The sequence below is a fragment of the Mus caroli genome, unplaced genomic scaffold (genome assembly GCF_978045245.1).
Source record: "Mus caroli unplaced genomic scaffold, Mus_caroli_1 scaffold_12, whole genome shotgun sequence".
NCBI lineage: Eukaryota > Metazoa > Chordata > Mammalia > Rodentia > Muridae > Mus > Mus caroli.
In genome coordinates this window covers 46,874,776-46,887,599 of record NW_028227267.1, presented here as the reverse complement: position 1 = coordinate 46,887,599, position 12,824 = coordinate 46,874,776, and the positions used below count along the sequence as shown (strand labels likewise).

General features: G+C 42.4%; 1 protein-coding gene across 1 annotated transcript; it reads right to left on the bottom strand.

The window, feature by feature from the left end:
* Positions 1-7,295: 7,295 nt before the first annotated feature.
* LOC147001834 (disks large homolog 5-like) lies at positions 7,296-12,251 on the bottom strand. The gene is made up of 5 exons (XM_085828973.1): positions 12,101-12,251; positions 10,909-11,071; positions 9,453-9,584; positions 8,605-8,788; positions 7,296-7,485 (listed from the first exon to the last, which is right to left on the bottom strand). Exons 1-5 carry the CDS (start codon positions 12,249-12,251, stop codon positions 7,480-7,482), a joined length of 636 nt encoding a protein of 211 aa, XP_085685099.1. The 3' UTR covers positions 7,296-7,479.
* Between the last annotated feature and the right edge of the window lie 573 nt (positions 12,252-12,824).

Genomic DNA, 12,824 nt, shown 5'->3' with positions numbered 1-12,824 from the left:
AGTATATTACTTTGATGAATTCCAAAACATTGAATCATTCTTACATCCTATGCATGATGACTATTGGATCATGGTGAATGATCATTTGCATGTGCTATTAGATTCAGTTTCCAAGAAGTTATTGTGTATTTTTGCATCAATATTTGTTATGGTTTTTATATGCTCAGCCCACCCACTGAGTGGCAATATAAGAAGGTGTGGCCATGTTAGAGTATAGCGTGTGGTCAAGACCCTCACCCTAGCTGCCTGGACATTACTGTTCTATTAGCAGCCTTCACATGAACATGTAGGACTTTCAGCTTCTCCTGCATCATGCCATTCTGGATGCATCCATGTGGCTACCTTGTTGGTACTTGACTGATCCTCTTAACCTGTAAGACATCCACATTGAATTGTAAGGGAAGCTGCAGTGCAGCCAGATTTGGAGGAGTCGCAAAACCCTCCTGGAACCCTCTTCCAAGTCATGGAGTTTGTTCAGCAGCCATCCCTCTGCAGAAGTCAGGGTGTTGTTCAGAGTCACACCTCTTATCTAAAGCTTTGAAGAACCACCTATCTGAGGGCCAGAAGCTCTTGTGGGTATTTGCTGATGCAGAGTTAGAAACAGCTCTACTAAGTACTCAGCCTGATACACAGAGTCCTAAGGGGAGACACAGCAAATACAGAGGTCTGAAGGAAAGGACAAAGTACCCCAAATCTGAGTATCCAAGGCTGTACCCTCAGATTAGAAAAGAGAACAGAAAAAATGGAGAGAGAACCCAGTAAGTGGCAATGGGGAGAAGGGAGGTGAGGTGTTCCTGGTGGTCATGAACTCTGCAGAGAGTTCACAGCAAATTTCAATGTGGATTATGAAAGTAGAAAATGTTCCCTTTGTTTTAGTACATTCACCTTGTTTGGGCAGATAATCCATGCAGGAAGGCTGAGAAGGGGCTAAGAAAGAAAGTTGATCTCAGAGAAACAGGAGGACTGGGGTTCTCTAGTGTAGTATACTGTAGTGTGGAGAGGGGTGGTGTGTTGTGGTGAAGTGTAGTGTATACTCGTGTAGTGTTTGCTGCTTGGTATACATGAGGCCCTGGGCTCCCTCTCCAGTTTAGCCCACTTAGAGAAGCTGAAGTTAGAAAATCAGTTGCCAGATTTTATGAGGGTGATGGTGGACTGGGAGTTGCAATCTCAGCTACCAAGGGATTACCTCTTCTATAGAAATAGAGTAGATGAGATAGTTCTTGTAGAGACCTGAGTAGAAGGAAGGAGATGGGGATTGTTAGATAACAGACGTCAAATTACAATAAGAACAAAGAAATTAATTCTAGTACTTAACATTGTAGAAGGGAAAGTTCAGTTCCCAGAAACTTATTATATTTGATGGAGAATTAAAGTAAAAATAGTTTCAAGTCTCCAAATGAGAAGATCTGACAGGGTGGACAAATGAAAAGACGCTTCAGAAAAAGCATCTTAGGAGAGAAACAGTTTAGCTTACAGTTTCATGTGACTGCCCAGCATTGCAGGAAGTCGTAACAGCTGGTGCTTGAGAGTACTGGTCACATCACACTGACATTCCAATGCAGAGACAAATGAACACAGATATGCTCACTAGCTCGCTTGAGTGCTTACTTGTGTTCAGTTCAATTCTCCACCTTTATGTATTTCAGGGCCTCCTCCCTGCCTAGGGAATATTGCCTCTGAGAGTGGGCTGTGGTTTTTGATATCATTTAATTTGACTAAGAGAACCAACCCCAAAGATATGCCCACAGGCCACCCAGGGAAAAATCACTTGTTGAGATTCTGCTCCGAGATTGACTCCAGGTTGTTTCCAACTGACAATTAAATCTAATCCTCACAGACTTGGTTACAGAGTGTCCTTGTTTAAGAAAATCATTTCTATACTTCAGGTAAGCTGATCCTTTTAAATAAACCAGAAACTAGTTAACAGGTTTTATATTCTGACTATTTTGTGAAAGTATTTTACAACCCAACCCCCAGATTCTCCATAATCCATAATTTCTTTGCAAAAGAGTTTTTAGCCACTTTAAAGGTACCTGATGAGATGAATATTTTCAGGGTTGTATGGTAATGGTCATTATACCTAGGAGAAGAAAATTAAAGAATGTGGAACAGCTTCTACCACAATACCAACCAACAAGAAAACATTAGGTCAAAATGAAAATGGGAGTTGAAAGCTCCCAATGAAAAGAAATGATAAATGATTTGATAGTTGTACATTGTGTTCTTATATTGAATCTTCACAAAGGATAAAGTTGCATGCCAATTGAAAATCTTTAACATTGCTAAGAAACTTGCTAGACAAACACCAAAGTGATCTTGGTTAAAACATATTTTCCTATATCCAGTGCAGATATATAAAGAAGACATGTTCCCACAGTGGACAGCCAAAATTGATCTCAGAGAAAAAGGAGGACTGGGGTTATCTAGTGTAGTATACTGTGTGTGGTGTGGTGTGGTGTGCTGTGGTGAAGTGTAGTGTATTGTCCTGTAGTGTTTGCTGCATGGTGTGCCTGCGGCCCTGGGCTCCCTCTCCAGTTTATCCCACTTTGAGAAGCTGAAATTAGAATATCAGTTGCCAGATTTTAGGAGGGTGATGGTGGACTGGGATTTGCAATCTCAGCTACCAAGGGATTATCTCTTCTATAGACATTTGGTGGGTTGCAATGGGCCAAATATCTCCAAGTAACTGCTAAAGAGTAATAGATATGTTCTCAACACACAGAAAATAATGATATAGATGCCTGAATTGATGGCTGTGCCAGATACCATCTTCTTCAGCAATGTGGTCTGACCATTGACTTCCAGAGAGGAAGGAAGAGCAATGGCAGCAGTCTTTAATGATTGGGGAGTGTGTATGAGACTCAGTGATGAGCAACTCCAAACAAGATAACGCAAACCTGGCCCTGGGCTTTTCATTGGGTAGTATATTATGTTCAGGGGAGGAATTGTCAGAGCATAATAGGGTATTTTCATTTAAACCTCCTTTATATGGGTTTGTGTATTAAAAAGCTTCTTAAATTGTAGGCTTACAGGTGGCCTTTCAAAAGTCTGCAGTCAGTTATCCCACCTCCATACTACTTCCTTGTCTTAGTGTTGTTTTGCTTTCTGATCTGCAGCACAGGTGTGGGAAACCAACTGGGCAGACCAAATGCAGACATGGTAGATTGTATGTATCCTAAGCCCACTGTCTGGTATTGACCTGGATTGAAATGCAATTACACTACTTAGGGGGTGGAAGAATGTAGCCTTGGGCATGGGAGGTGGCAGCTGGGGTTCCCTGACACCTTGGAGTCCATTTGACAATGAAAACCACAGGCAAGAGTAGAGAATGGAGGTTCTGAATTCCATGGGCCTATGTTAAGGAGTCTGGGGACAGGGACCCAGGAAATCCTGGACATCCAGACAGTGCTGGGTTGCAGGGAGTTTATAGCAGGTTAGAGCCTGCTGGCCTGCAAGGAGACCAGGCCAAGGGGTTCTCAGAATCTTGGACATGCAGGTACTGCTAGAAGTCACAGAGGAGCTGAGCATGTAGGAGGCCAGCAGGCTGAGAACTAGCCCTGAAAACAGGGAATGGGGAATTCTGGGTTAACTCAGAGGTGGCTAGTCCAGGAGTATTGAGGGTCGTTCTGTTGGAGACTTAGATGGCAAGGCTCTGTAGGCAAAGGCTTTTTCTCCATATAACCTACAGTTGGTTTGCTGAGAGAGACAGTCCTTGGTTCTAAACTGTTTATTGATTGTTTTTCATGGAAATGAAAGCATAACACGTCTTGAGGTTAGACTAGAAGTTAAGTACCTTCTGAGGAAGGAATGTCCAGGAAGGGAAGCTTATTGACTAAACCCTACCATCTTCTAGGTACCTCATTAGTAGGGGGAACCCTATTCTGTTCTAAATGACCACAGGCCATCTTCCTATGTAGAGATTTTGGTCCCATGAAAGAGGCCTTTTAGGAAGCAGGTGACACTTTTGCCATCTGCTGTGGGTCTGGGACTTCCAACCCACTCAACCTTACCAAATTCCTGACATGGTGGTCTACTGTCCCAGGTCTTTGAGTTTTATTGATGTGAGGAGACACCAGGACCAAGGCCACTTTTCATTGGGACTGACTTATAGGTTCAGAGGCTCAGTCCATTGATTTCAAGGCAGGAAGCATGGCAGCATCTAGACAGACATTACTTTGGAGAAGAAGCTAAGACCTCTATATCTTATTCTGAAGGCACCAAGAAGACTGTCTAACTGGTGTTTAGTAGGAGGGTCTCAAAGCCCACCCTCCACACTGACACACTGTTTCTAACAAGGCCACAACTCCTAAAGGTACCACTCCCATGATCAAGCATATTCAAGCCACCACACTCCTCCGCAATCTCCCAAGATATTTACCTCACTCAGTCCTACTGTTTTCCTTTTTTCTCCTTCACCAATTATGCGTTCTATTATTTTCTTGAAATATCCTCCTATAACCCAACACTATGCATTACCTTCAATGGATATTGCAGTTTAAATACATATCTCTAGACATTCAAAGTTACCATCAACATAAAACACATCATATGGTATTTGTCTTTTTGGGTCTGGGTTATATCACTCAGAAAGATTATTCATGTCTCCATCCATTAACCTGTAAATGTCATTTATATTGTCACAGTTCATTACCATTGTGTATATGGACCATATATTCATTATCCTTTCATCAGTTATATTTACGTCTGGGTTGTTTTGATGTCCTGCCTATTGTGAATAAATCAGCAAGGAACATGAGCACACCCAGGTCTCTGTCTTAGAATAATGCCTTTGGCTATATACCCTGGAATAGTGTCTGAGTCTGTGTTCTCTTGCTAGAAAGAGACAACAGGACCATGATAGGTCCTTTTAAGGAGAGCATTTAAATGGTGGTCTGCTTACCATTTCAGAATTTTAGTACATTTTTGTCTTGACAGAATCATGCACAGGCAGACATGGTGTTGGAGAAGTAGCTGAGAGTTCTGGATCTGGATCTGCAGGAAGCAGGGATACTGGCCCTGAGCTGGGCTTTTGAAACTTTAAAGCCCACCCCCACAGAAGGCCACAGATCCAAATATCATCAAATAGTGCTATACCCTGTTGACCAAGTATTCAAATCTATGAGCCTATAAGCGTTCTTCTCATTCACACCACCACAAATAGTACAGCTGGTTCATATAGAAGATCTATCTCTAGTAATGTTTTCCAGAACATTTCTCCTGTTTTTCGTAATGACTGTACAGGTGAATATATGTTCTCTTACCCCACACTCATGCCAACAGTTGTGGTCCTTAGTCTATTGGTAATAGCCATTCTGACTGCAGTAAGATACAAGGTTAAAACTATTTTAATTTGCATTTTCCTATGAGGAAGGATATTAAATGTGTAAATACATATCTATGATCCATTTCTTTCTCTTCCTTGAAGATTCTGTTCAGTTCGACAGAACATCAGAAGGGAGTATGTTTGAGACTGGGACTCTCTAGTTAACCCTGCTGTCCCAGAATCTAGTACATAGACCAGACTGTCCAGAGGCTCATGGAGTTCTTCTTGCCTCTGCCTTCTGACTGCTGGGATTACAGATGTGCACTACCATGTACAGCCATAGAAGATTTTGAAATGTTTAAATTTATAATGTTTTAATGTTTAACAGGCAGGTTTCCTGGTGTTTGGTTTTAAACACCATCCGATTGTCTAGAAATGAACTCTCTGTCATATGTACACTTGGTGAAGATCCTCTCCCATCTTGTAGCTGATCTTTGCATTGATTAAGAGTTTCTTTTGCTTTCTTATTCACTGTTTTATTGCTAGGACACATCTTGACCAGGATAACGTATAAAGAAAATATTCAATTGGGGTTGGCCAACAATATAAAAGGGTGATCCAGGATTGTCAAGGTGGGGAACATGGCAGTAGGCAGGCAGGCATGCATACAGGCATCATAAAAATAGAGGAGTAGATGAACTTGTATCTGATACATATAGAGGAGGCAGAGGAAAGAGATAGATAGATACAGATTGACAGACAAACAGAAAGACTGAGGCAGAGACGGAGACAGAGACATTATAGACTGAGATATAGAGAAAAAAAAAGAGAGAAACATAGTGAGATCAACAGAGACAGAGAGAGAGTGACAAAGACAGGGACAAAGACAGAGGCAGGGATTGGCATGAGCTTTTGAAACCTCAATGCCAACCTCCATTGTCACAACTCCTCCAGTAAGTCCATATCTACTAGTCCTTTGTAAAACAGTTCTATGAAGTAGGTATTAAACATTCAATTATGAAATGAACTTTGAAGGTCATTTTAATCCCAATCACTTCATTTATAATTCAGAAGATTTTAATTACTCAATGTGAATATTTTTGTTTCCTGAGATGTATTAGAGAAATACTGTTGTGTTTCTAATTTGTTTGTCTGACATGGTCATCCACAAGAGAGTACATTATGACTGTAGCTAAATTTTTGACTATAGAGATAGAGCATGGATACTTTTTCCATCCTGACATCGGGATCCACATAGTTTGATACATTATCCACATCAAAAGCTCAATTTTATGTGGAGATCTGGCTGGCTGGGCACTACTTATGAAGCCTAAACAACATAATACTTGAAGAGTCCCATTCCTGCCTGAAACTTCTAGTGTTACAGGACTATGTATGAACCACACATAAATGCAGAATATCCTTATAATAGAAATAATTAGAGATGATGTTTTATCCATAACAATACACTAATTTTATTCAATAAATTCTTAACGTGGGGAGTCAGTTTATACAAGATATAGACTTAGCAAAATGCAAATTAATTACATTAACAAAAAGATAATGAATATATATTGAAACTTCAAATGAAAACACAGGAAAACCAAAGACCCAAAGAAATCAAAACTCTGACCAAAAATGAAACACAATAATTAAGCTAAGCATCATTCTCTTGCTGCAGATGTTCAGCACAGACCCACAGCCTGTTGCTGGCCTTGGTGAAATAGTGCAAAGGCAGTCACTGATGGTAATAATCTGTTGAAGATGAATATAGGCATGCCTCTTTGGGGTGGGTGTTCTGCTCATGGACTAGTCCTTCAAGGCTAACATGAGAGATGTTACAGATGATACCTCAAAGTTTTTCAAATTCACATGACTGACCACTATGAATTATATCTTGATGACCCAACAGGACCTGCCAAAATTGGCATTGTCAGAGTTCTGCTGGATGCCCAGCAGATCTTGATGTATCTCAGTACTTCTCTGAAGCCTTCCAAACAGGCAGTATTGCTGGATGAGAGGCTAGACAAAATAAAGGCCGCATTACCCATAGCAAACTAAAAAAGAAGAAAATGCAGCCCAAGATTGCCATGGTTACAAGGATTAGATGCAATGGTGGTTAATTTGCTTTGTACATCCAGTGCTCCTGGTGAACAGTTATGTCGGAGCAAGATCTTGACCTGGTCTCTGATCTGTTTGAGCTTCTGCAGAATATTTCAGACCTATGGGACAAAGAGAAAAAAGCCTGGTGAGATCTTGCCATGTCAGCGATCCAAGAAACACCAGCTTTACTCATCAGGATAATCTAGTATGACCTTTCATCTGAGATCTTTCCTTTATCCCCATAGGAGAAGGGGCAGAGAGCACCTGGGCCTGGATGTTTTTCTCAAATGTAAAAAATTGCTTGACACTGAATTGTGAACTACACACTGTGCTGGAGTTAAAGTAAAACACCACATTTCTCCAATAGTCTGAATGTTTATATTGAAAAATAAGTGTGTATCAGTGTCTGAATCTAACATTGAACAGAGGCCTTCTAAGGAGCCTAGCAAACTTTGAAGTGAAGGCTCTTATTATTTCTGGAGTGCAGAATCCTTCCTTGGCTCTCCTTGTGAACCCCTATATCTGGGAATCCCCAGAGAAACCATCTCACAGGAAATCCATGCACACTGAAAAGATACTGTAATCAGCAAGAGTGTGCTTCATGCAATTCTTCCCAAGGGTAAGCATTGAACTCTAAAGGGGATACTCATGAAGGAAAAAACAAAAGCAAAACCAAAAACCAATAGCCCTGCTATGTGTATGGCTCCTTAGATACTGCCATCCTGTACTAGTACTTCATCTCAGAGACATCGAAAGGACGCTGCATCTTTTCAGCCAAGCCATGACACACATGCACACCCATACACACGTACACATACACAATAAAATTGGAGCCTGCCCTTCTGTCCTAGGAGAGGACAGGCCCAGGCCCCTCTGGATGAGTTGGCATAGAGCAAAACAGAGGGCCTGATTCCTAGATAATTCAGGAAATGGCATCCTGAGTCACCTCTCCATACCATAGAGCCTCGAGGGGTTGCTGTCAGGGGTCCAGGATCTACTCTGCCTAGAGTGGCAAGCTAGAGGTGGCCAACTGGGATGGGGAGGAGAGGGCATGGCAGAAATCCAATTTCTTCAAAAGAGGGTAACTCCACAGGAAGTCTTGGAAATGATCACAGAAGTGTAAAACTGGATGAGACATAGGAGAGAGCCTGGATAAGGTGCAGGATGGTTACATAGGCTTGACTGTCTTTATGATTACACATTAGGGCATTCTGCCCATGATGCTTCATTCATCCTACCTGCTGCTGCTTAGTATAGTGGTCTTTGATCTTCTGGCTGCCTTCTTTACATAGTATTTTTGTTGCTATGTTGCATTCTTCCAATGCAGTCTGATCCCATACCAGCTGTCTGTTCTCACTCCTCAACATCCTGACTTTGTGCTGGATGAGCTTAGATTCAATCAGGAGGTGGCAGTTCCTGAAGCTGAGCCACAAACAAAACATGGTGATTACAGGCAGCATCCATCCATCTTCCGACCATTCCTCCAAGCACCATTCCTTCATCATGGGCCCTGATCCTCAGACAGCCCCAGACAAGTATCCAGATTGGCCATAGAGGGAGATCAAATCCAGAGGACTGCCACTTTCCAGAAGTCCCAAGGTACTTTTGAAAACTCTGACACCAACAGGGACTCATGTATCTCTCAGGAAAAAACATGGTGTCTATATGTGCTTATGAGTCTGTGGTATTAAAAAAACCACCTGTAGGTATAGGTCAAAATTCTCTAGGAGTGAAGAGACCCAAGCATCATACTATCTTTCTATGTTTCTCCTGGAAACCCCTTCTATGAATCTACTTTCAGAGGTCAAGAGGTCCAAGGTTGATTGATATCTCCATCATGGTAGAAACCTTTCAATCTTGAGGATACTGAGTTGGAAAGGACAGTGACTTGAGGGGCTCCCAGACTCTTCACACTTGGTCAAAATGACTCTAAGATGTTAAAATCTTAGTGCCTCATTTGAAGGAGGCAGGCTTCCTCTTTAGAGACTAAGAGTATAGAACCTGAGCCTCATGTTCGTTCAAAGTCAAGGATTGTCAGACATATCCTGGGCCTAGTTCTTGGGTCATGACCCTGTTAGTCACTCACCAGTAGAACTGATTTTCTTTAGTCAACTCCTTGCACTTGGACAAGGCCTCACTGATGTCCTGGGGCATTCTCTTCAGGTCAGTCATCACCTGGTCATGTTGCATCTCAAGCATATATGTCTCAAAGTTGATCCTGTGGGAGGGCATGGCCCAAGCAACAAATTGTCCCATGAACTAAGGATACAAGCATCATTTCAATTCAAGCTGAATCATGTACTACTCTACCCCATATATGCCACTGGACCTAGCTCCTTGTTACCTTTTCCACTTGGTGCTTATTAAAATCATTGCTCTTCAGCTTGGGCCAGTAAGCCCAGGGAAGAAAAGGCAGGGTGCTGATCTGCTTCAGCTCCCTGAAGGGGTTTGAAAGAATAGACTAGCTCTCCCAGAACTTTCCAGGAATCTGTGTCACAGGCCTGGGTCCACATTAAATCTGCATGATTCTCCTCCTGGATTTAGAGAAGGAATTGCCAATCCTTGGTTCTATTGCTACAAAAATTCCCAAAGGACATATTCATATCTACAGGGAAAAGCCTTTATAACACACCAGGAGATTCCAATGTGCATTCACAGTGAGAACAGAGGTCAAGACCTCTGCTACTCAAAATGAACCTCCCTGGCTTCCTCACTGTTATTGCCTGGAAATGGAGTCTTGCAAAACTCAATGATATATCACATGACACAGACTCTCTAGATCTTAAGCTGCACACACAGGAACACACACACACAGGAACACATACACACAGGAACACACACATCCACAAACGCACACACAAGCTCACATGCAAACAGTATCTCTCTCAGTCTCTGTCTCTCTGTCCGTATCTCTCTCTGTCTCTCTCTATCTCTTTTACACACACTCACACACACATACTCACACACAGACAGACGCAAGACAGAAGATACACACACACAAGACACACACACAAACACACACACAATCAGAATGCCAAATAAATAAAATGATTTGGCTTTATCTGAGAGTATAATGAACAAAATTTGAGAAAAGCAGTGATGAACTGCAGCCAATCCAGTCATACTGAGAGACAATATGTGGGACAGCCCGCTCCAGCTGTTGACAGGACCAATTGGATCCAAATTATAGCCTGGTCAGTTATGGAAAGCATTGGCTATAAACAAACATTACCTAGCAACTCCCATACACCAACACCTGTGTAAGCTTCTTAAATGGCAGGATGAGAGCTCACACATTATTACCTTCATCCCCAGACTGTGATTCATGCCACAGCCTCTGAATTACTTTTGGAGGAATGAAAAGTGCCTGTGACCCCATCTCACTCCTATCTGAACTTGAAGTTCTGTGTCGACAGTCCAATCAGCAAAATTAATTTGTATATGCAGACAGCCTGGAGTTGTAGCCCACTGTGGTATGAGGGAATCTGGGCTTAACAGGGATGGCCCAAGATAGTCATCAGAGAACTGGGCATAAAGACTACCTGTCATTTAAATCCTTGTTAGTATAATTGGCCAAGATTCCCTGAAGTTCTTCTCTGGCATTTTTTATGTTCTGGAGCTCTCTTTTGAGCTTCTCCAACCTGTCGCGTCTTTTCTCCTGCTCATTGATGGTGGGGGGTTGGGGTGATGGCTCCCCAACAGACCCTGTAGGTAGAAAAACACTAGTAACCTTGTAGAGATAATAGGGCAGGGAAAGGGAAACCATGCTTTGTCCCACAGAGAAGCCTGAGGAAGAGGAAAATCTAGAGACACTGTGAATCCCTGATAGTGCATCATAGGTTTCTTCAAGTTGGGCTCCTCAGCTAGGTCCCTGTTCACAACCACCATCACTAAACATATGCCTGACTTCCTATTGTAATCGCCCTAGCCCTGAAATGCATAAGCTGCCCCAGGCAAGAATAAGTGGTTGGCATTTGTATATGCAGACAGCCTGGAGCTGTAGCCCACTGTGGTATGAGGGAATCTGGGCTTAACAGGGATGGCCCAAGATAGTCATCAGAGAACTGGGCATAAAGACTACCTGTCATTTAAATCCTTGTTAGTGTAATTGGCCAAGATTCCCTGAAGTTCTTCTCTGGCATTTTTTATGTTCTGGAGCTCTCTTTTGAGCTTCTCCAACCTCTCTCATCTCTTCTCCTGCTCATTGATGGCATTGTCAGCTCATATCTGACAACAAAGTCTGTACCTCTTAGCATACTAGCCAACATTTTTCTAGTCTTCTTCAAATGCATGATGAGAGCTCATACACTACTATAGGAACCCCAGACTGTGAATCAGTCCACATCACGTGTGTTCCATACCAAAGTGTCTGAGACCTTGATTCATAGGCAGGGGAATAGCCCTCTCTGTTCTTGGCATCACATGCTCATGTATCCTAGAGGAAACTATATTAAGATGAAGTACATGAATACTCTATCCATAGAACAACACTTTTCTATTCTCACATAGCTTGCTCTGCATAATTTTCCATTCAGGAGGAAATTAAGATCTCTCAGCAAAGGAAGTGCAGGCTTTTGAATACCAGGCTGTCTGTAAAACTAATCATCAGATATTCTTGACTCTGGTTCTACCATTGAAGAATCTGAAGTATCCAGATCACAATCCCTATTCCTGGAAGGACCAGCTGAAGCCCACAACCTCTCAGCAGCTCCCCGAACCTTGCCCAGGACTCACTGTGCCATCTCCATGACCAGTTGTTTCTTGCCCTTTCCCACCATGACGGGCGGCTGGACTCTTTCTGCCTTACTCTGGTGTCTGAGTGTATTCTATTCTCTCTCCAAAATACCCTGAGGAGCATGGACAACATGCGTCCTTGGGAACCCATGAGGATCTGAAGGAATACCCCACAAGCCGCACTGGTTACCACAACACTGGTGACATCACAGAAGATTCTAGGGTTCTCTTGGATACAAGAGATTGTCTGGGAAGTGACTACTGATGATGTCACTGGGAAATTCCATGGCCTACCAGCTTACCAGCCTGCCCAATCTTGACCAGTTTCTGAGGTGCCCTTGCCTGGAATTTCTCTTTTGCCCCTTGGGATACCTCTTGGCAAATTCTCCTTCCAAAGCTAGAGATTTCTCTCTGCTTCACTTCAAGTCCAGTGCTTTGAATGGGGAGAGTTTGTTAGTGCAATGGAATGGGTCGCTCATCTTTGTTAGGATCCTTTTATGAGGGAGATTCTTCTCCAATATAAATCTACTTCTGGGGTCCATTCATGGAACAAACAGTCGATTTATCCAGGTGTCTTTGTTTCCCAGAGGCCAAAAACCTACTCTTGCACCTTTACTCTTACACAAGTTGGATTATATGTTTTAGACTGCCACTGCCTTGGGAGGAGACACTGTTTCAATATATCGATCCCTGATTTCACACAATCTCTGATGCTAAAAAGGAC